The sequence below is a fragment of the Ranitomeya imitator genome, chromosome 5 (genome assembly GCF_032444005.1).
Source record: "Ranitomeya imitator isolate aRanImi1 chromosome 5, aRanImi1.pri, whole genome shotgun sequence".
NCBI lineage: Eukaryota > Metazoa > Chordata > Amphibia > Anura > Dendrobatidae > Ranitomeya > Ranitomeya imitator.
Window position 1 is genome coordinate 173,920,273 of NC_091286.1, and position 24,878 is coordinate 173,945,150.

The 24,878-nt window shown below is 43.8% G+C and overlaps 1 protein-coding gene and 1 long non-coding RNA gene across 11 annotated transcripts in view; one reads left to right on the plus strand and one right to left on the minus strand.

Moving 5' to 3' along the window:
* LOC138681653 (uncharacterized) overlaps nucleotides 1–24,878 on the plus strand; it is a 172,457-nt gene that overhangs the window by 50,552 nt on the left and 97,027 nt on the right. The gene's annotated exons all lie outside the window — the stretch shown is intronic.
* ERMARD (ER membrane associated RNA degradation) overlaps nucleotides 1–24,878 on the minus strand; it is a 591,898-nt gene that overhangs the window by 26,350 nt on the left and 540,670 nt on the right. For all 10 annotated transcript variants that reach the window (XM_069769331.1, XM_069769332.1, XM_069769336.1 and 7 more), the window contains one exon: nucleotides 11,310–11,528. In XM_069769331.1, coding sequence (XP_069625432.1) covers nucleotides 11,310–11,528 — 219 coding nt within the window. The remainder of the gene's footprint in view (nucleotides 1–11,309; nucleotides 11,529–24,878) is intronic.

Sequence of the window (24,878 nt, forward strand, 5' to 3'; positions counted from 1 at the left end):
TCTGTTTTGTCTTTTTTTTCCTCTTGATCTCTGGATGGTTCAGGATTTATGCTCTGGCATGGATGTTCAGGGTTTGTTTTCTCGTGTGGATCAACTTGCTGCAAGAGTACAGAGTATCCAAGATTATGTTGTCCAGACTCCGGCTTTGGAGCCTAGAATTCCTACTCCTGATTTGTTTTTTGGGGACAGATCCAAGTTTTTGAACTTTAAAAATAACTGCAAATTGTTTTTTGCTTTGAAACCCCATTCTTCTGGTGATCCCATTCAGCAAGTTAAAATCATCATATCCTTGCTGAGTGGTGACCCTCAGGACTGGGCATTCTCCCTTGAATCAGGGGATCCGGCATTGCTGAATGTAGACGCATTTTTTCAAGCATTCGGATAATTGTATGACGAACCTAATTCTGTGGATCATGCAGAAAAACCCTGTTGGCCCTGTGTCAAGGTCAGGAAGTGGCAGAATTATACTGCCAGAAATTTAGGAAATGGTCTGTGCTCACTAAATGGAATGAGGATGCTCTGGCTGCTATTTTCAGAAAAGGTCTTTCTGAAGCCCTTAAAGATGTTATGGTGGGCTTCCCTACGCCTGCCGGATTCAGCGAATCTATGTCTCTAGCCATTCAGATTGATCGGCGTCTGCGCGAGCGCAAAGCTGTGCATCATATGGCAGTGTCCTCTGAGCAAAGTCCTGAGCCTATGCAATGTGATAGGATTTTGACTAGAACAGAACGGCAGGAATTCAGACGTCAGAATAGGCTGTGTTTTTACTGTGGTGATTCTGCTCATGTTATTTCTGATTGCCCTAAGCGTACTAGGAGGGTCGCTAGGTCTGTTACCATCAGTACTGTACAGCCTAAATTTCTTTTATCTGTGACCCTGATTTGCTCATTATCGTCCTTTTCTGTCTATTCATGACTGGATTCAACCCACATCTGTGAAGAGCCTTCAAAAATTTTTGGGCTTTGCTAATTTCTATCGCCGTTTCATTGCCAACTTTTCCAGTGTGGTTAAGCCCCTTAGTGATATGACGAAGAAAGGCGCTGATGTGACGAATTGGTCCTCTGCGGCTGTTGAGGCCTTTCGGGAGCTTAAACGCCGATTTACTTCTGCCCCAGTGTTGCATCAGCCGGATGTTTCTCTTCCTTTTCAGGTTGAGGTTGACGCTTCTGAGATTGGGGCAGGGGCCGTTTTGTCTCAGAGGGATTCTGATGGTTCTTTGATGAAACCATGTGCTTTTTTTTCCAGAAAGTTTTCGCCTGCGGAACGCAATTATGATGTCGGCAATCGGGAGTTGTTGGCTATGAAGTGGGCGTTTGAGGAGTGGCAACATTGGCTAGAGGGAGCTAAATACCGTGTTGTGGTCCTGACCGATCATAATAATCTGATTTACCTCGAGTAGGCCAAGCGGCTGAATCCTAGACAGGCTTAATGGTCCCTGTTTTTCTCCCGTTTTGATTTTGTGGTCTCGTATCTTCCGGGATCTAAGAATGTTAAGACTGAGGGGTGATTCTTTCTGCTATCTCCCCTGATTTGCGGCGGGTGCTTCAGGAATTTCAGGCTGATAGGCCTGACCGCTGTCCAGTGGGGAAACTGTTTGTTCCTGATAGATGGACAAGTAAGGTAATTTCTGAGGTTCATTGTTCAGTGTTGGCTGGGCATCCTGGGATTTTTGGTACCAGAGATTTGGTTGCTAGGTCCTTTTGGTGGCCTTCCTTGTCGCGCGATGTGCGTGCTTTTATGCAGTCCTGTGGGACTTGTCCCCTGGCCAAGCCTTGCTGTTCCCGCGCTAGTGGGTTGCTTTTGCGTTTGCCGGTCCCTGAGAGACCCTGGATGCATATTTCCATGGATTTTATTTCGGATCTTCCTGTTTCCCAGAAGATGTCTGTTATCTGGGTTGTTTGTGACCGGTTCTCTAAAATGGTCCATCTGGTACCTTTGCCTAAGTTGCCTTCCTCCTCAGATCTGGTTCCATTATTTTTTCAGCATGTGGTTCGTTTGCATGGCATTCGGGAGAATATTGTGTCTGACAGAGGTTCTCAGTTTGTCTCTAGATTTTGGCGGGCCTTTTGTGCTAGGATGGGCATTGATTTGTCTTTTTCTTCGGCGTTTCATCCTCAGACTAATGGCCAAATTGAGCGAACTAATCAGACCTTGGAGACCTATTTGAGATGCTTTGTGTCTGCTGATCAGGATGATTGGGTGTCTTTCTTGCCGTCGGCTGAGTTTGCCCTTAATAATCGGGCTAGTTCGGCTACTTTGGTTTCACCTTTCTTTTGTAATTTTGGTTTTCATCCTCGTTTTTCTTCTGGGCAGGTTGAGCCTTCTGATTGTCCTGGTGTTAATTCTGTGGTGGACAGGCTGCAGCAGATTTGGACTCATGTGGTGGACAATTTGACGTTGTCTCAGGAAAGGGCTCAACGTTTTGCTAACCGCCGTCGGTGTGTTGGTCCCCGGCTTCGTGTGGGGGATTTGGTTTGGTTGTCTTCTCGTCATGTTCCTATGAAGGTTTCTTCTCCTAAGTTTAAGCCTCGGTTTATTGGTCCTTATAAAATTTCTGAAATTATTAATCCGGTGTCTTTTCGTTTGGCTCTTCCTGCCTCTTTTGCCATTCATAATGTTTTCCATAGATCTTTGTTGCGGAGATATGTGGTGCCCGTTGTTCCCTCGGTTGACCCTCCTGCCCCGATGTTGGTTGAGGGATAGTTGGAATATGAGGTTGAGAAGATTTTGGATTCTCGTTTTTCGAGGCGGAGGCTTCAGTATCTTGTCAAGTGGAAGGGTTATGGCCAGGAGGATAATTCATGGGTTGTTGCCTCCGATGTCCATTTCACCGATTTGGTTCGTGCTTTTCACTTGGCTCATCCTGATCGGCCTGGGGGCTCTGGTGAGGGTTCGGTGACCCCTCCTCAAGGGGGGGGGGTACTGTTGTGAGTTCTGCTCTTGGGCTCCGTCTTGCGGTTTCTAGTGGTATGGCTGCTCCTTGGAGTTAGCTGTCTTCAGCTGCCTCCACTTATCGTCTCTTCTGCTCGGCTATTTAAGTCTGGCTCTTTCTTCAGCCAGTGCCACTTGTAAATGGTTCCTGGTTGGATTCACATCTCTTTGGAGTTCCCTGTTATCCTGACCAGTTCAGCTAAGCTAAGTTTTTGCTTGCTCTTTTCTGTCCATAGATTGTGGACTTATCCATTCTGTGCTTTCTATGTTTGTCCAGCTTATCAGTGTGAATTTATTCTGTCTTGCTGGAAGCTCTGGGAGGCAGATTTGCCCTCCACACCTTTAGTCAGGTGTGCAGATTTTTTGCAAACTCTGCGTGGATTTTTGTAGTGTTTAATACTGACTGCACAGTATTCCATCCTGTCCTATCTATTTAGCTAGACTGGCCTCCTGTGCTCATCCTGGTTTCATTCTGTGTATGTCTTTTCCCTCTCCACTCACAGTCATTATTTGTGGGGGGCTAATCTATCCTTTGGGGATTTTCTCTGAGGCAAGATAGTTTTCCTGCTTCTTTCTTTAGGGGTACTTAGCTCTTAGGCTGTGACGAGATGCCTAGGGAGAGTTAGGAGCATTCCACGGCTACTTCTAGTGTTGTGTTGAGCTTAGGGACTACGGTCAGTACAGTTACCACGTTCTTCAGAGCTCGTTCCATGTTACTCCTAGACCACCGTATCATAACAGATGTCCATGCCGCCGATTTGGTTCGTGCTTTTCACTTGGCTCGGCCTGATCGGCCTGGGGGCTCTGGTGAAGGTTCGGTGACCCCTCCTCAAGTGGGGAGTACTGTTGTGAATTCCACTCTTGGGCTCCCTCCGGTGGTTGTAAGTGGCACTTTTGTGAGTTCTGCTCTTAGGCTCCCTCCAGTGGTTTTAAGTGGAATTGCTGCTCCTTGGATTTAGCAGTCTGCAGCTGCTTCCACTGATTGTCTTTCTGCTCGGCTATTTATGCCTGGCTCTTTCCTTCAGCCAGTGCCACTTGTCAATGGTTCCTGGTTTGATTCACATCTCTCTTTGATTTCCCTGATATCCTGACAAGTTGAGCAAAGATAAGTCCTTGCTTTGCTCTTTTCTGTCCACATGTTGTGGACTTATTCGTTCTGTGCATTCTATGTTTTGTCCAGCTTGTCAGTATGGATTAATTCAGTTAAGCTGGAATCTCTGGGAAGCAGATTTACCCTCCACACCTTTAGTCAGGTGTAGAGATTTTTGTAAACTCTGTGTGGATTTTTGTAGTTTTTAATACTGACTGCACAGTATTCTATCCTGTCCTATCTATCTAGCTAGACTGGCCTCCTGTGCTACATCCTGGTTTCATTCTGTGTATGTCTTTTCCCTCTCCACTCACAGTCATTACTTGTGGGGGGCTATCCTTTGGGAATTTTCTCTGAGGCAAGATAGTTTTCCTGTTTCTATCTTTAGGGGTAGTTAATTCTCAGGCTGTGACGAGGTGCCTAGGGAGTGACAGGAGCATCCCACGGCTACTTCTAGTGTTGTGTTGAGCTTAGGGACTGCGGTCAGTACAGGTACCACCTCCTTCAGAGCTCGTCCCATGTTGCTCCTAAACCACCAGTTCATAACACCATATGAATCTCCGAGATTCTCCCAGATATACCTTGTTCATACAGTATACAGAACTCAAGGCTTTCTTTTTACAATTGGGGTACGACCAAATGTAAATGGAGATTGTCCCAAGATGTGGAACTGGAAATGCACATTTGTTACACGTTCTTAGAATGCAGGAGGTTGGGCTCCTACTAGAAAAACATATTATCTTTAATAAAAATAATATATTGTTTGGGAATCCAAGCAGACCCCAAAATATGTATATTGGGATTTTTGGGAGAATCTGTAGATTTTTAATTGCCAGTGACTACAGGTCTTTCGCGAACATTGAATCAAGCATGTAAACTTATTGCACAACATTGGTTAGACCCTCAACCACCGGTTGTTAATGAGTTAATAAACTAAACAATATTATTTGTTTGGAAAAAGGGGTATATGCAAAGAAGAAAAGCAATCAAGAACTTTGACAACATTTAGGGATCCTGGCTGAATGTTCCAGGCCTGCCATCTGGAGTACTCCTGCTTCAGGAACATTTGTGGTATGATCATTCCAGGTTAAATGATATACAGTACAGACCAAAAGTTTGGACACACCTTCTCATTTAAAGATTTTTCTGTAATTTCATGATTTTGAAAATTGTACATTCACACTGAAGGCATCAAAGCTATGAATTAACTCATGTGGAATTATACACAGTACTTAAAGGGAATCTGTCACCCCCAAAATCGAAGGTGAGCCAAGCCCACCGGCATCAGGGGCTTATCTAGAGCATTCTGTAATGCTGTAGATAAGCCCCCAATGTATCCTGAAAGATGAGAAAAAAAGGTTAGATTATACTCACCCAGGGGCGGTCCCGCTGCGGTCCGGTCCAATGGGCGTCGCGGTCCGGGGGCCTCCCATCTTCGTACAATGACGTCCTCTTCTTGTCTTCATGCTGCGGCTCCGGTGTATTTTGTCTGCCCTGTTGAGTGCAGAGCAAAGTACTGCAGTGCACAGGCGCCGGGAAAGGTCAGAGAGGCCCAGCGCCTGCGCAATGCAATACTTTGCTCTGCCCTCAACAGGGCAGACAAAGTGCGCATGCGCTGGAGCGTGAAGACAAGAGGACGTTATCCTATGAAGATGGGCAGCCCCGGACCGTGACGCCCACCGGATCGGACCGCCCACCCAGGTGAGTATAATTTAACCTCTTTTTTTCACCTTTCAGGTTACATCGGGGGCTTATCTACAACCCCTGATGCCGGTGGGCTTAGCTCACCTTCGATTTTTGGGGTGATAGGTTCCCCTTAACAAAAAATTGTGAAATAATTTAAATTATGTCTGATATTCTAGGTTCTTCAAAGCAGCCACCTTTTGCTTTGATGACTGCTTTGCATTCTCTTGATGAACTTCAAGAGGTAGTCACCGGGATGGTCTTCCAACATCCTTGAAGGAGTTCCCAGAGATGCTTTGCACTTGTTGGCCCTTTTGCCTTCACTCTGCAGTCCAGCTCACCCCAAACCATCTCGATTGGGTTCAGGTCTGGTGACTGTGAAGGCCAGGTCATCTGGCGTAGCACCCCATCACTCTCCCTCTTGGTCAAATAGCCCTTACACAGCATGGAGGTGTCATTGTTCTGTTGAAAAATAAATGATGGTCCAACTAAACGCAAACCGGATGGAATAGCATGCCACTGCAAGATACTGTGGTAGCCATGCTGGTTCAGTATGCCTTCAATTTTGAATAAATCCCCAACAGTCTCACCAGCAAAGCACTCAGTTTGAAAAAATGCAAGTAGCCCATGTGTTCCTGTTTCCATAATTGTTCTCTTGTGTCTACAAGACTGGGGAGTTCCACCACTCCTCTTGGGCTATCTGCACAAAAGCTGTTCTACCCTGTATGCACACATGGATTTTTCCTCTCTGAACCCTGTTCACACAGGTTATATACAGATGATCAGGTTTTTAAATACATCAGATAGGGATTGCATACATTAGTTAGGACTGCTCTGATAAGGGTATACCGTGAAGATTGGTAAAGCAGCTTAGTATACATTTTTTGCAAAAAACGTATCAACCAAATACCCTGTTTTTTACATCTTTTACTAGCACTTGCGGATTACTGCAACATTTTTTCAAACTGAGTGTTTTTGGTTTTACTATTCTCTTTTGTGTCTTCAGGTTTCTTGGTGGTGTGTGAACATGATCATACAGACTTGTTCACTGTGCAAGTAGCCCATGTGTTCCTGTTTCCATAATTGTTTTCTTGTGTCTACAAGACTGGGGAGTTCCACCACTCCTCTTGGGCTATCTGCACAAAAGCTGTTCTACCCTGTATGCACACATGGATTTTTCCTCTCTGAACCCTGTTCACACAGGTTATATACAGATGATCAGGTTTTTAAATACATCAGATAGGGATTGCATACATTAGTTAGGACTACTCTGATAAGGGTATACCGTGAAGATTGGTAGAGCAGCTTAGTATACATTTTTTGCAAAAAACGTATCAACCAAATACCCTGTTTTTTACATCTTTTACTAGCACTTGCGGATTACTGCAACATTTTTTCAAACTGAGTGTTTTTGGTTTTACTATTCTCTTTTGTGTCTTCAGGTTTCTTGGTGGTGTGTGAACATGATCATACAGACTTGTTCACTGTGCAAGTAGCCCATGTGTTCCTGTTTCCATAATTGTTCTCTTGTGTCTACAAGACTGGGGAGTTCCACCACTCCTCTTGGGCTATCTGCACAAAAGCTGTTCTACCCTGTATGCACACATGGATTTTTCCTCTCTGAACCCTGTTCACACAGGTTATATACAGATGATCAGGTTTTTAAATACATCAGATAGGGATTGCATACATTAGTTAGGACTGCTCTGATAAGGGTATACCGTGAAGATTGGTAGAGCAGCTTAGTATACATTTTTTGCAAAAAACGTATCAACCAAATACCCTGTTTTTTACATCTTTTACTAGCACTTGCGGATTACTGCAACATTTTTTCAAACTGAGTGTTTTTGGTTTTACTATTCTCTTTTGTGTCTTGAGGAATATACTCACCCTCGGACGTGCCCTCGGACGCTTCCTTCCTAAGAATTAGCGCCTGAAGGACCTTTGATAACGTCGCGGCTTGTGATTGGTCGTGTGACGCCCATGTGACCGCTCACGCGACCAATCACAAGCCGCAACGTCATCGAAGGCCCTTCAGGCGCTCATTCTTAGGAAGGAAGGCTGCCGGTGAGAACCAGGGCGCGTCCGAGGGTGAGTATATCAATATTTTTTTATTTTTATTCTTTATTTTACACTTAAATATGAATTCCGATACCGATTCCCGATATCTTAAACATATCGGAACTCGGTATCGGAATTCCGATTCCAGATCAGAAGATCACCGACCTCATGGCCGACCCCACACAGGGGTCGGGTCGGGTTTCATGAAACCCGACTTTGCCAAAAGTCGGCGACTTCTGAATCTGGCCGACCCGTTTCGCTCAACCCTAGTGTCTGCTGCTAGAACTCTGGCATTGACCTGGTCTCTAATCTGAGTTGCTGTTACCTGCGATTTCTGAGGCTGGTGACTCAGATAAACTTATCCTCAGAAGCAGAGGCGACTCTTGATCTTCCTTTCCTGGGGCAGTCCTCATGTGAGCCAGTTTCTTTGTAGCGCTTGATGGTTTTTGCCACTGCACTTGGGGACACTTTCAAAGTTTTCCCAGTTTTTCGGACTGACTGACCTTCATTTCTTAAAGTAATGATGGCCACTCGTTTTTCTTTACTTAGCTACTTTTTTCTTGCCATAATACAAATTTTAACAGTCTATTCAGTAGCACTATCAGCTGTGTATCCACCAGACTTCTGCACAACACAACTGATGGTCCCAACACCATTTATAAGGCAAGAAATCCCTCTTATTAAACCTGACAGGGCACACCTGTGAAGTGAAAACTATTTCCGGTGAAGCTCATCAAGAGAATGCAAAGAGTGTGCAAAGCATTTATCAAAGCAAAAGGTGGCTACTTTGAAGAACCTAGAATATAAGACATAATTTCAGTTGTTTCACACTTTTTTGTTAAGTATATAATTCCGCGTGTTAATTCATAGTTTTGATACCTTCAGTGTGAATGTACAATTTTGATAGTCATGAAAATACAGAAAAATCTTTAAATGAGAAGGGTTGTCCAAACTTTTGGTCTGTACCGTAGGTATGGTCATTATACAAGCAAACTATTATAACTGAATGGCAGATATTTTAACAAATATACATCATAAAAAAAATATACTATGAATATAGATTTCTCTGGCATATCGGTGGGGGTGATGAGGATGAGTGGTTGTATTAATTTGCTTGAATTGAAATAAATCGAATCCTTGGAAGATGACAACTTTGTCTTTTATGTATAACAATAATATATAATGATACCATGTAATACTGAAAATCTCTTTGTTTTCCTGATCTTTTTGTAAAAATGTGATTTTTATTATTAAAAGTGATACGATTTAGAAAAAAAAATCTCTGAAATACGTGATGGGCGGGGATTACTTGCTTTGCTGCTCATTGACGCATACGCTGGGACACTCGGGGTTATAAAAAAAACAAGTTCATTCAGTTTATTAGTAAACAGCATAAACCGCACCTCAGAAACTTGGTAGTAGGCAGCAACCAGTACACTGTCCGTTACACGTTCGGCTCTATAGAACAAACACAGTCTCTTACTGACCCCGTTCAGCATTACACGGATTCCTGTCCATTATCTGTTGGTGTCGGCCACACAGGTTCCCAGATGCCTGTTATCCTCAGAGGTATCCCACAAACACTTCTCACTGACCCCGGTCAGTATCGCTCACAGCTGTCAGACTGTCCACTTCGGAGGTATCTCACAAACCTGCTTCCTCTAGCTCAGACTAGCCAGCACTGTTTCCCAGGCTGTGCAATGTCCAGCAAGCAGGTTTGTTCTGGAGCCACACATGCAGGAACACTTCTCCTTCACGGCACACAGACCACTCTGTAGTGTCCAGCCTGGACACATGAAAATCTGTCCACACTGACAGACTCCCAAACACTCACACACATGTGCCAAACACACCTCTATTACATAATTGTAACCACACCCAGGTACCTATCACATGGCTAATCAGGTGATCATGACATCACCGCAGGTCCTCAAACACACAACCTTCTGAGGTGTTCAGACACACCCCTTTGGGTGGGTATGTAGGTGACTGAACCCATCCATCTCTCCAAGTCACCTAGAAGCCTCTCAATCTATAGTAAAACCCTCAGCATTAGATCTGCTGAGCAAAACACGCCCAGGCTTCCATCACAGGGCCACCCACCTCTGTGATACATACCGCCCATTAATCACATGACCAGTCGCCATACCACATTAGGCAGACGGAGTCACTTTGGAAAATGTCTGGTCTATGATGCAGCGGTGCCCGTCTTTTTAGGCGTGCATAAAAGCACAGTCTGCCACACGTTTGTGCACTTCTGAAAAGGATACGGCCGAACAGAGTCCAGTCAGAGTCCAGAGTAACTCTGCTGCCTCATTATAGTGAATGGACCAGTCAATTTGGAGGGCATCCACATTACTGGTATCACAAAGGCTCTAGAAAAGCACAATGGCTCCTCACCACTCAAAAAGAAATGTATCAAATTCTACACTACCAAATCCAAATGCCCCCCTTCTGAGCCCCACAGTGTAGCTAAACCACATTTAGGCAATCTCTGCATGTGTCGGGCTGTCTAACAGCTGCAAAACACGCGAGCAAGGGGAATGGTGTCACTTTTGGGTATTTTCTGTCATATAGGCCCCAAAGTCACTTCAAATGTAATGTGGTCCCTAAAAATTTTGATGGGAAAAATGAGAAATTTACTGATTAACTTTTAACCCTTCTAACTTCCTAACCAAAAAAATGACTTCTCAAAAATTATGCACATGTAAGTAAACATGTGGTAAAAGTTATTTATTAACTATTTTATATGACATGATTCTCTGGTTTAAAGGCATAAGAATTAAAAGTTTGAAAATTGCAACATTTTCGCCAAATTTCCGATATTTTCACAAATAAACGAAATCATATCGAACCATTTTTACCACTATGATGAAGTACAATATGTCATGAAAAAACAACCTCAGGGGTTAATTAGCGTTTTGAAGGCTTGTGCAGATGACCAAATTATCAGTCTTAGTGCGATCCAACAAAACATCAGATTGCACTTGGACAAATGTTACTCTATGTGGCCATGCATATGTCAGATTTTTTTCTTCGGAAAAAGCCGGTCTGTGGAAAAAAAATTCTGCTTGCCCAAGCTTGAGTCAATATTTGGATCGAAACTCAATGGGTCCAGTGAAACCATTGGATTTCATTCTAATAACATGTGATTTACGCGGACTGACCGAATGGAGAAGATGGAGAAAAAGTCTTCCTCTTCCCCGCAAACGAGTGAATCGAATCACACTGACCACACTCTGATCAGAGTTTGATCAGAGTATGATCGACCGAATCTCTCGGATGAGAGAATGAACGCTCCTCTGTACCTGCCCTAAGGCCGATGTATAAATTGTAACAAGAGCTCCGCCTGTCTTCTGTTGCACAAAGTTTTGTGGGTGCAGTATACCAATTGCCAATTTTTAACTATTAGATGGCTGGTCCTACATAAATACTAGAATATGCAGGCTCACTTTAATTACTTATGCTGCATTGTCAATTTCCAGGAATTGTAGTATTTAGGACACAAAGATAAAATCAAGTTCCATATGCTAAATATACAAACCTAAACAACAAGCGCTGATAGTTTTGCCTTTGACGAGAGCGAAGTGTTTTGTTTTGCCACTGTTCATATCGTAGTTTAGAGGTGGAAACTATATTTTCTGATACGTGATGGCACTGAATGCTGACTTTTCGCAGAATATTAACTGCTTCCAAGACCATTCGAGGACAATAAAGGTTTGAAATTCTTTGTCTGCATAATTCTGTGATGGAGACAAACCATCTATTAACATGAAAAGAAAAAAAAACCAACAAGTTAGTCTAGTGTATCAAGGTTCAAAAAAAGTAAAATTTAACTTTCAGAAAACTCTTATGTCTCTACAGTTTGCAGAATTTATCCATAAGTGAAGGTAAATGAGTACAAATTGGCAGAACAAAGGTGTTACCACACGCATTCATTTTACCCCACTTGTGGGACTGTTTTTCGGGAGCTGAATCAAATACCTTAAAGCAGAAATTAAAGCAAATAAGAATACATCACTTCATTGTATTTTTCAGGGGTTTAGGAAACAGTCCAGAAACACAGCGTATAACTATCAACACAAACATGAATTTGGGTAATGATTTTGTCACCACATTATTTTGGAAATTGTCAGTCACTTAGCAAACAACAAATTACTCTTTAGGACAGGTGTCCAGCAACATAAAATTGCTTAGATGTGTCCTTTTGGGCTCAGATCTCCAAGAACTTCCACCAATCCTTCCTGCACCAGTTCCGAAGACACTTGTTTATCTTGTCTGAGCTTCCAATGCTGAAAATGAGTATGGCCCTCGGAAACACTGTGTATTAGGCCACGTTCACACTATCAGTATTTGGTCAGTATTTTCTAACAGTATCTGTAAGCCAAAACCAGGAGTGGGTGATAAATCCAGATGTGGTGATGTGTTACTTTTCCTCTGATTGTTCCACTCCTGATTTTGGCTGACACATACTGAGGTAAAATGCTGACCAAATACTGATAGTGAGAACGTGGGCTTAGAAGAAGTCATGAAGTAAAAGATTCCGCAGTGCCGGACAAATAATTTTTCTATTGCTGATTCATTTATCCTTCCAATCTACCATTTCCTAACATAAATTATAAAAATACTCACAAAAATGATCATCAGGATCAATCTGATTTTACACCAAGGTGGTCAACCTCATCTAATATTAGAAGAGGTCAAATTATTACAAATTATTACAGAGGTCAAATCACTTGATACAAAAAAGCCTTTGATTCTATGGAATAGGAATATTTAAATCAAGTATCATATATACTTTGTATATACTTGTAGATTGTGAGCCTTCGCGGGCAGGGTCCTGTCTCCTCCGGTACCAGTTATAACTTGTATTGTTTAAGATTATTGTACTTGTTTTTATTATGTATACCCCTCCTTACATGTAAAGCGCCATGGAATAAATGGCGCTATAACAATAAATAATAATAATAATATATTCTAATGAACTGACAGAAGGGACAGACAGAGAGTGGACCCTCTGGGTCACGGCACTGAAGCTCCAATGGGCGAGCGAACCTGGGAGACCCATACAAAATACGCCCCATCTAATGCTCCATAAAGTTCAAGATGGGCCCCATAAGATTCTCCATATAAAATACTTCTCCATAAAACGCTCCATAAAGTTCAAGATGGGTCCCATAAGATAATCCATTAAGTTCAAGATGGGCCCCATAAGATGCTCCATACAAAATAGGCCCCACTGACTGTTCAGGCAGAGGTCGCACACTAATCACGTAATCGCGCACTCTGACATGAACGTCACAGTCAGAAGATGCAGAAGACATCGCAGCGGTGGAATGGGAAGAGGTGAATATCGCAAGTGCCGGGGGCCTGAGCAAGCGGCGGCACAGGCACCTAGTCCCCATAGCACGTCCGTGTCCCCGCCTGCTCAGGACCCCGGCACTTACTCCGATGCTAACGCCAACCGCCGGCCCTGTCAGCAGTCACCGGAACACTGACAGAGGCTGGAGGCACGCTCAGATGACCAGGAGAGACAGGGGACCACCTGCATGGCAATGGAGAAGGGGCAAGTGGGACCGTGACTGGTGTACAAGCAGAAGGAGGGTCTTTTTCAGCAAAAAAATATACTTAAAAACTCAGCTTATACACGAGTATATACGGTACTTCTTAGATTTGGATTTAGTGATACATTCTGCAACTGGATTAAGTTACTCTATAATAAACCACATGCCAATATTTTTGTAAATCGAATTTTGGCAGACTATATAGATTTGAGAAAGGGAATTAGGCAGGGATACTCTTTTTCCCCAAAGCTTTTTACTTTGGCGATAGAGCCCATCGTATTCAAAATTAGATAGGATACCATAGTAGAGAGAAACAAGAAATTCTAAGTTGTATAAAGTTGGACTTTATGCTGATGATTTGGTTTTTTCTCCATCTTGTGTTGACTGCTCCCTTCATAGATCAATTAATCTGATCAACCAATTTGAAGGAATTCTCAGGACTCACCATAAATTGGAAGAAATCTTCACTAATGCCATTAAAAGATAACATAACTGGCCCTATAGCCTATGCCTACAAACTGTAAATGCATTCCTATATCTTGGGATCATTATTAACAAAAAAAATGAAGACCAAAAAGATTATATATACTCTATCTACTCTGCTTAAAAAAAGACAATTCAGAACTGGTCCCAACTCCCACTTACAATAGCTGGGAAAATCAGCCTTCTTAAAATAAGCTAACGCAGAAGAGGGAAAAGTATTTGATACACAAAGAATGGAGAGGCGTGCAATTTTATCGAAGGTACACTTAAAATGTAAGACAGAATCTTAACAACCAGGGATATTTCAGTTTTACTGAAGTTGCACTTTTGAACGACACTTAGTTTTAACATATCGTGTCCTGGAAAATGGGAAAAAAATTCCAAGTGCGGAGAAATTGCAAAAAAAAAAAAAATGCAATTCAACAGGTTTTTTTAACCATGTGCACTAAATGCTAAAACTGACCCGAGATTATGATTCTCCAGGTCATTACGAGTTAATGGACACCAAACATGTCCAGGTTCTTTTTTATTTAAATGGTGAAAGAAAAATCCAAAATTTGGTAAAAACAATAAAAATGGTGCCATTTTCTGAGACCTGTAGCATCTCCACTTTTCATGAGCTGGGGCTGGGTGAGGGCTTATTTTTTGCGCACTGAGCTGTCGTTTTTATTGATACCACTTTGGTGTACGATTTGGTGTAAGATTTGGTGTAATCTCGTATATAACATCTTTTAATCACCTGTTATTGCATTTAATTGCAATGTAGTTGCGACCAGAAAAATGTAATACTGGAGTTTTGAATTTTTTTCTCGTTACGCCATTAAGTGATCAGGTTAATTCTTTTTTATATTGATGGATCGGGCGATTCTGAAAGTGGCGATGCCAAATATCTGTATATTTGATAATTTTTTTATTTTGAAGGGAGTGATTTGAACTTTTATTTTTTTAAACTTTTTTTTACTTTTTGAATGCTTCAATGATCTCAATGGGAGACTAGAAGCTGCAGTTCTTCGATCGCTTCTGCTACACACAGGCGATGATCAGATCGTCTGTGTGTAGCAGAAATGCTAACTTGCTATGAGTGCCAACCACAGGGGCATTTAACTAGTTAACAGCAGCAGGTGGATCGCGCTTTCACACGTGGCTGTTGCAGGCACATGTCAACTGTATAGCTCAGCTGTCATGTGCCAGGAAAGCTGCTGGCTCAGCGCCGGAGCCTGCATGAAACAGAGGGAAAAAGCCATGGGCTAACTATCACACCCAATGTCGGAAAGGGGTTAAAAAAAATCCAAAAATTTGCATTGCATGATTTTTGCATAATTAATTTGCATTCTATTGCATGACATGAGTATTTGGTACAAAAGGAAAACAGAACTTAATATTTGGTAAAGAAACCTTTGTTTTTCAATTACAGAGATCAGATGTTTCCTATAGTTCTTGACCAAGTTTGCACACACTGCGGTAGAAATTTTGGCTCACTCCTCCATACAAATCCTCTCCAGATCTTTCAGGTTTCGGGGCTGCCGTTGGGCAACATTGAGTTTAGGCTCCTTCTAAAGATTTTCTATTGGGTTGAGGTCTGGAGACTGGCTAGTCTACTCCAGGACCTTGAAATGCTTCTTATGGAGCTACTCCTTAGTTGCTCACGACTCAATGCTCTAACTGAGGGAAGAAGGTTGTTGGCCAAAATCTGGCAATATGACCACATCCATCCTCCCTCCAATATGGCGCAGTTGTCCTGTCTCCTTTGCAAAAAAGAACTATACTATAACATACTAATAGTAAGCTATTTCCCTCTACCATGCTTCACGGTTCGGACGGTGTTCTTTGGGTTGTACTTATCCTTCTTCTTCCTCCAAAAAAGCCAAGTTCTAATTTGGTATCATCTGACCACATGACCTTTTCCCATGCCTCATTTGGATCATCCAGTAGGTCATTGATGACTGTTGTGAATTCTGTGGCAGAGCTCCCTCCTGTGGTCACAAGTGGTACTTCGGCTGGTTCTCTCTGTGAGCTTCCGTTGGTGGAGGAAAGTGGTACTGCGGCTTCTGAGTTTCCTTCCTCAGGTGATGTGGTGAAGTCGTTAGGTGCTGCTCTATTTAACTCCACCTAGTGCTTTGATCCTGGCCTCCAGTCAATGTTCTAGTATTGGACCTGTTTCCTCCTGGATCGTTCCTGTGGCCTGCTGCTTTGCATAGCTAAGTTCCTCTTTGCTATTTGTTTGCTGTTTTTTTCTGTCCAGCTTGTCAATTTGTTTTTTTCTGCTTGCTGGAAGCTCTGGGACTCAGAGGGTGTACCTCCGTGCCGTTAGTTCGGTACGGAGGGTCTTTTTGCCCCCTTTGCGTGGTCTTTGTAGGGTTTTATGTTGACCGCAAAGTTACCTTTCCTATCCTCGCTCTGTTCAGAAAGTTGGGCCTCACTTTGCTAAATCTATTTCATCTCTACGTTTGTCTTTTCATCTTAACTCACAGTCATTATATGTGGGGGCTGCCTTTTCCTTTGGGGTATTTCTCTGAGGCAAGGTAGGCTTATTTTCTATCTTCAGGCTAGCTAGTTTCTCAGGCCATGCCGAGTTGCATAGGGAGCGTCAGGCGCAATCCACGGCTGCCTTTAGTGTGGTTGGAGAGGATTAGGAATTGCGGTCAACAGAGTTCCCACGTCTCAGAGCTCGTTCTTGTTTTTTGGGTTATCGCCAGGTCACTGTATGTGCGCTGACCTCTATGTCCATTGTGGTACTGAATTACCTTTCATAACAGTACTGGAGGCCAAAAGTACTAATGATTCTCAATAGAGGGAAAAAAGAAGTTCTGAGACCATTTTTTTTTCCTTTGCACTGTGTTTTGCCTTTTTTTTCCCCTAGACATTTGGGTGGTTCAGGACACAGGTGTAGCAATGGACATTAAAGGTCTATCTTCATGTGTGGATCAGCTCACGGCAAGAGTACAAAGTATTCAAGACTTTGTGGTTCAGAATTCTATGTTAGAACGGAGAATTCCTATTACTGATTTGTTTTTTGGAGATAGAACTAAATTTCTGAGTTTCAAAAATAATTGTAAACTATTTCTGGCTTTGAAACCTCGCTCCTCTGGTGACCCAGTTCAACAAGTTAGGATCGTTATTTCTTTTTTGCGTGGCGACCCTCAGGACTGGGCATTTTCTCTTGCGTCAGGAGATCCTGCACTAAGTAATATCGATGCATTTTTCCTGGCGCTCGGATTGCTGTACGATGAGCCTAATTCTGTGGATCAGGCAGAGAAGAATTTGCTGGCTCTGTGTCAGGGTCAGGATGAAATAGAGGTATATTGTCAGAAATTTAGAAAGTGGTCCGTACTCACTCAGTGGAATGAAGGTGCGCTCGCAGCTATTTTCAGAAAAGGTCTCTCTGAAGCCCTTAAGGATGTCATGGTGGGATTTCCTATGCCTGCTGGTCTGAATGAGTCTATGTCTTTGGCCATTCAGATCGGTCGACGCTTGCGCGAGCGTAAATCTGTGCACCATTTGGCGGTATTACCTGAGCTTAAACCTGAGCCTTTGCAGTGCGATAGGACTTTGACCAGAGTTGAACGGCAAGAACACAGACGTCTGAATGGGCTGTGTTTCTACTGTGGTGATTCCACTCATGCTATCTCTGATTGTCCTAAGCGCACTAAGCGGTTCGCTAGGTCTGCCACCATTGGTATGGTACAGTCAAAATTTCTTCTGTCTGTTACCTTGATCTGCTCTTTGTCATCGTATTCTGTCATGGCATTTGTGGACTCAGGCGCTGCTCTGAATTTGATGGACTTGGAGTATGCTAGGCGTTGTGGGTTTTTCTTGGAGCCCTTGCAGTGTCCTATTCCATTGAGAGGAATTGATGCTACGCCTTTGGCCAAGAATAAGCCTCAGTACTGGACCCAGCTGACCATGTGCATGGCTCCTGCACATCAGGAGGTTATTCGCTTTCTGGTGTTGCATAATCTGCATGATGTGGTTGTGTTGGGGTTGCCATGGCTACAAGTCCATAATCCAGTATTAGATTGGAAATCCATGTCTGTGTCCAGCTGGGGTTGTCAGGGGGTACATGGTGATGTCCCATTTCTGACTATTTCGTCATCCACCCCTTCTGAGGTTCCTGAGTTCTTGTCTGATTACCGGGATTTATTTGATGAGCCCAAGTCCGATACCTTACCTCCGCATAGGGATTGTGATTGTGCTATCGATTTGATTCTTGGTAGTAAATTCCCAAAAGGTCGACTGTTTAATTTATCTGTGCCTGAGCACGCCTCTATGCGGAGTTATGTGAAGGAGTCTTTGGAGAAGGGGCATATTCGCCCGTCATCGTCGCCATTAGGAGCAGGGTTCTTTTTTGTAGCCAAGAAGGATGGTTCACTGAGACCTTGTATAGATTACCGCCTTCTAAATAAGATCACGGTTAAATTTCAGTACCCCTTGCCATTGTTATCTGATTTGTTTGCTCGGATTAAGGGGGCTAGTTGGTTCACCAAGATAGATCTTCGTGGTGCGTATAATCTTGTGCGTATTAAGCGAGGCGATGAGTGGAAAACTGCATTTAATACGCCCGAGGGCCATTTTGAGTATCTAGTAATGCCATTCGGACTTGCCAATGCTCCATCAGTGTTTCAGTCCTTTATGCATGACATCTTCCGAGAGTACCTGGATAAATTCCTGATTGTGTACTTAGATGACATTTTGATCTTCTCGGATGATTGGGAGTCTCATGTGAAGCAGGTCAGAACGGTGTTTCAGGTCCTGCGTGCTAATTCTTTGTTTGTGAAGGGATCAAAGTGTCTCTTTGGTGTTCAGAAGGTTTCATTTTTGGGGTTCATCTTTTCCCCTTCTACTATCGAGATGGACCCTGTTAAGGTCCAAGCCATCCATAATTGGACTCAGCCGACATCTCTGAAAAGTCTGCAAAAGTTCCTGGGCTTTGCTAATTTTTATCGTCGCTTCATCTGCTATTTTTCTAGTATTGCTAAACCATTGACTGATTTGACCAAGAAAGGTGTTGATTTGGTCAATTGGTCTTCTGCTGCGGTGGAAGCTTTTCAAGAGTTGAAGCGTCGTTTTTCTTCTGCCCCTGTGTTGTGTCAACCAGATGTTTCGCTTCCGTTCCAGGTCGAGGTTGATGCTTCTGAGATTGGAGCAGGGGCTGTTTTGTCGCAGAGAAGTTCTGATTGCTCGGTGATGAAACCATGCGCCTTCTTTTCCAGGAAGTTTTCGCCTGCTGAGCGAAATTATGATGTGGGCAATCGAGAGTTGCTGGCCATGAAGTGGGCATTCGAGGAGTGGCGTCATTGGCTTGAAGGAGCTAAGCATCGCGTGGTGGTCTTGACTGATCATAAGAACTTGACTTATCTCGAGTCCGCCAAGCGGTTGAATCCTAGACAAGCTCGGTGGTCATTGTTTTTTGCCCGTTTTGACTTTGTGATTTCGTACCTTCTGGGCTCTAAAAATGTGAAGGCGGATGCTCTGTCTAGGAGTTTTGTGCCCTACTCTCCGGGTGTATCTGAGCCGGCGGGTATCCTCAAAGAGGGAGTAATTGTGTCTGCCATCTCCCCTGATTTGCGGCGGGTGCTGCAAAAATTTCAGGCTAATAAACCTGATCGTTGCCCAGCGGAGAAACTGTTTGTCCCTGATAGGTGGACGAATAAAGTTGTCTCTGAGGTTCATTGTTCGGTGTTGGCTGGTCATCCTGGAATCTTTGGTACCAGAGAGTTAGTGGCTAGATCCTTTTGGTGGCCATCTTTGTCGCGGGATGTGCGTATTTTTGTGCAGTCCTGTGGGATTTGTGCTCGGGCTAAGCCCTGCTGTTCTCGTGCCAGTGGGTTGCTTTTGCCCTTGCCGGTCCCGAAGAGGCCTTGGACACATATCTCTATGGATTTCAATTCAGATCTTCCTGTCTCTCAAAAGATGTCAGTCATTTGGGTGGTCTGTGATCGCTTCTCTAAGATGGTCCATTTGGTACCCTTGCCTAAATTGCCTTCCTCCTCTGATTTGGTGCCATTGTTTTTCCAGCATGTGGTTCGTTTACATGGCATTCCAGAGAATATCGTTTCTGACAGAGGTTCCCAGTTTGTTTCGAGGTTTTGGCGAGCCTTTTGTGGTAGGATGGGCATTGACTTGTCTTTTTCCTCGGCTTTCCATCCTCAGACTAATGGCCAGACCGAACGAACCAATCAGACCTTGGAAACATATCTGAGATGCTTTGTTTCTGCTGATCAGGATGACTGGGTGTCCTTTTTGCCTTTGGCTGAGTTCGCCCTTAATAATCGGGCCAGCTCCGCTACCTTGGTTTCACCGTTTTTCTGCAACTCCGGGTTCCATCCTCGTTTCTCTTCAGGACAGGTTGAGTCTTCGGACTGTCCTGGTGTGGATACTGTGGTGGACAGGTTGCAGCAGATTTGGACTCATGTAGTGGACAATTTGACTTTGTCCCAGGAGAAGGCTCAACGTTTCGCTAATCGCAGACGCTGTGTGGGTCCCCGACTTCGGGTTGGATACTTGGTTTGGTTATCTTCTCGTCATATTCCTATGAAGGTTTCCTCTCCTAAGTGTAAACCTCGTTTTATTGGTCCGTATAGGATTTCTGAGGTTCTTAATCCTGTGTCCTTTCGTCTGACCCTTCCAGATTCTTTTTCTATATATAACGTATTCCATAGGTCATTGTTGCGGAGATACGTGGCACCTATGGTTCCATCTGTTGATCCTCCTGCCCCGGTTTTGGTGGAGGGGGAGTTGGAGTATATTGTGGAAAAGATTTTGGATTCTCGTGTTTCAAGGCGGAAACTCCAGTATCTGGTTAAGTGGAAGGGTTATGCTCAGGAAGATAATTCCTGGGTCTTTGCCTCTGATGTCCATGCTCCCGATCTTGTTCGTGCCTTTCATATGGCTCATCTTGGTCGTCCTGGGAGCTCTGGTGAGGGTTCGGTGACCCCTCCTCAAGGGGGGGTACTGTTGTGAATTATGTGGCAGAGCTCCCTCCTGTGGTCACAAGTGGTACTTCGGCTGGTTCTCTCTGTGAGCTTCCGTTGGTGGAGGAAAGTGGTACTGCGGCTTCTGAGTTTCCTTCCTCAGGTGATGTGGTGAAGTCGTTAGGTGCTGCTCTATTTAACTCCACCTAGTGCTTTGATCCTGGCCTCCAGTCAATGTTCTAGTATTGGACCTGTTTCCTCCTGGATCGTTCCTGTGGCCTGCTGCTCTGCATAGCTAAGTTCCTCTTTGCTATTTGTTTGCTGTTTTTTTCTGTCCAGCTTGTCAATTTGTTTTTTTCTGCTTGCTGGAAGCTCTGGGACGCAGAGGGTGTACCTCCGTGCCGTTAGTTCGGTACGGAGGGTCTTTTTGCCCCCTTTGCGTGGTCTTTGTAGGGTTTTGTGTTGACCGCAAAGTTACCTTTCCTATCCTCGCTCTGTTCAGAAAGTTGGGCCTCACTTTGCTAAATCTATTTCATCTCTACGTTTGTCTTTTCATCTTAACTCACAGTCATTATATGTGGGGGCTACCTTTTCCTTTGGGGTATTTCTCTGAGGCAAGGTAGGCTTATTTTCTATCTTCAGGCTAGCTAGTTTCTCAGGCCGTGCCGAGTTGCATAGGGAGCGTCAGGCGCAATCCACGGCTGCCTTTAGTGTGGTTGGAGAGGATTTCCCACGTCTCAGAGCTCGTTCTTGTTTTTTGGGTTATTGCCAGGTCACTGTATGTGCGCTGACCTCTATGTCCATTGTGGTACTGAATTACCTTTCATAACAGATGACCTTCAAATGGACCTGGACATGCTCTGGCGTGAGCAGGGGGACCTGCATGCCCTGCAGGATTTTTATCCATGATGTCATAGTGTGTTACTAAAGGTAATGTTTGAAACTGTGGTCCCAGCTTTCTTCATGTCATTGACTAGTACCTCCTCTGTAGTTCTGAGCTGATTCCAGACCTTTCTCAGAATCATCTTTACCCAACTAGGTGAAATCTTGCATGAAGTCCCAGACCGAGGAAGACTGACCGTCATCTTGTGTTTCTCACATTTTCCAATAATTGAGCCAACAGTTGTTGCCTTCAAACCAAGCTGCTTGCCTATTGTCCTGTAGCCCATCCCAGCCTTGTGCAGGTCTACAATTTTGTCCCTGGTGTTTTAAGACAGCTCTTTGGTCTTGGCCATAGTGGAGAGGTTGGAGTGGGATTCAAACAGGTGCAATTAATACAAGTAATGAGTGCACTATGATGGATTCTTAAAGAAAAGCTAACAGGTCAGAGAGCCAGAATTCTTGCTGGTTACAATGTGATTTTCTGGTTTTATTTTTACATTCTGTCTCTCACAGTTAGTGTACCTATGATAAAATTTAATACACATCACATTGCTGTTCAATAATCAGCATAGGGTAAGACCATATATTACAATTTGACAAAAGGCAACTAATCCCTAACTAAAGACTATAATAAAACAGAACTTTTATTAAACTAATATGACAGTTAAAATCACAAAGTTAGTGTGTATTTGGTTTCAACTGTATGTATGTACGTATATACGTACACTAATCAAAAAAATAAAGGGAACACTAAAATCCCACATCCTAGATATCACTGAATGAAATATTCCAGTTGTAAATCTTTATTCATTACATAGTGGAATGTGTTGAGAACAATAAAACCTAAAAATGATCAATGTAAATCACAACTAATATCCCACGGAGGTCTGGAGTTGGAATGATGCTCAAAATCAAAGTGGAAAATAAAGTTACAGGTTGATCCAACGTTAGTGGAAATTCCTCAAGATAAGGAAATGATGCTCAGTAGTGTGTGTGGCCTCCATGTGCCTGTATTATCTCCCTACAATGCCTGGGCATGCTCCTGATTAGGCGGCGGATGGTCTCCTGAGGGATCTCCTCCCAGACTTGGACTAAAGCATCCCCTAACTCCTGGACAGTCTGTAGTGCAACGTGACGTTGGTGGATGGTGCGAGACATGATGTCCCAGATGTGTTCAATCGGATTCAGGTCTGGGGAAGGGGCGTGTCAGTCCATAGCTTCAATGCCTTCATCTTGCAGGAACTGCTGACACACTCCAGCCACATGAGGTATGGCATTGTCCTGCATTAAAAGGAACTCAGGTCCAACCGCACCAGCATATGGTTTCAAAAGGGGTCTGAGGATCTCATCCCGGTATCTAATGGCAGTCAGGCTACTTCTGGCGAGCACAAAGAAGGCTGTGCGGCCCTCCAAAGAAATGCCACCCCACACCATTACTGACCCACTGTCAAACCGGTCATGCTGAAGGATTTTGCAGGCAGCAGATGGCTCTCCACAGAGTCTCCAGACTCTGTCACGTCTGTAACATTTGCTCAGTGTGAACTTGCTTTCATCTGTGAAGAGCACAGGGCGACTGTGGCGAATTTGCCAATCCTGGTGTTCTGTGGCAAATGTCAAGCATCCTGCACAGTGTTGGGCTGTGAGCACAACCCCCATCTGTGGACGTCGGGCACTCAGACTATCCTCATGGAGTCTGTTTATAACAGTTTGTGCAGACACAAACACATTTGTGGCTTGCTGGAGGTCATTTTGAAGAGCTCTGGCAGTGTTCTTCCTGTTCCTCCTTGCACAAAGGCTGAGGTAGGGGTCCTGCTGCTGCATTGTTGCCCTCCTACGGCCCCCTCATCTCCTGGTGTACTGGCCTGTCTCCTGGTAGTGCCTCCAGCCTCTGGACACTACACTGACAGACACAGCAAACCTTCTAGCCACAGCTCGCATTGATGTGCCATCCTGGATGAGCTGCACTACCTGAGCCACATGTGTGGGTTGTAGAGTCCGTCTCATGCTGTCACAAGTGTGAAAGCACAACCAACATCCAAAAGTGACCAAAACATCAGCTAGAAAGCATTGGTACTGAGATGTGGTCTGTGGTCCCCACCTACAGGACCACTCCTTTATTGTGTCTTGATAATTGCCAAAAATTTCCATCTGTTGTCTATTCCATTTGCACAACAGCATGTGAAATTGATTGTCAAAGTGTTGCTTTCCTAATTGGCAGTTTGATTTCACAGAAGTTTGATTTACTTGGATTTATATTCTGTTGATTAAGTCTTCCCTTTATTTTTTGAGCAGTGTAATACAGTGCCTTGCGAAAGTATTCGGCTCCTTGGAACTTTTCCACTTTATCCCACATATGACGTTTTAAACATAAAGATACCAAATGTAAATTTTTGGTGAAGAATCAACAAGTGGAACACAATTGTGAATTTGAACGAAATTTATTGGTTATTTTAAATTTTTTGGGAAATTCAAAAACTGAAAAGTGGGGCGTGCAATATTATTCGGCCCCTTTAACTTAAAGGGCCACTGTCACCCCCCTCCAGCCGTTATAAACTAAAAGAGCCACCTTGTGCAGCAGTAATGCTGCATTCTAACAAGGTGGCTCTTTTAGTTTTAGGTTCAAGTTTACCCCAAATAAAGCATTTTTATACTTAGCCACAATTCCTGTCTCTAGCCAGGGAGGCGGGTCCTCACTCCCCAGCTCTAACCGCTCCTCTGCCGTCACTCCAATCTTCCTGCGCTGCCCCTCAGCGCTGTGTACGTTTCAAAACTGGCGCCTGCGCAGTGTACTGCTCTGCTGCGCAGACGCGGTAAGCTCTGGCTGTCTGACGTCCCAGCCAGGCTTGCAGACTGCGCGAGCATTGCGGCCAGCCACCTTTGGAATCCCCGCTCCACACTGTGCATAATGCATAACACAGTGCGGGGCGGGGATTCCAAAGGTGGCTGGCATTTTGAGCATCATTCCAGCTCCAGACCTCCATGGGATATTATTTCTGATTTACGTTGATCATTTTTAGGTTTTATTGTTTTCAACACATTCCACCATGTAATGAATAAAGATTTACAACTGGAATATATCATTCAGTGATATCTAGGATGTGGGATATTACTGTTCCCTTTTTTTGAGCAGTAAATATATACACAATGGGGAAAATAAGTATTTGATACATCGGTGATTTTGCAATTTTTCCCAGCAACAAAGGATGTACAAGTGTGCAACTTTTATCATAAGTTACAACCTACCAAAAGGCAACTAATCCTTAACTAAAACTA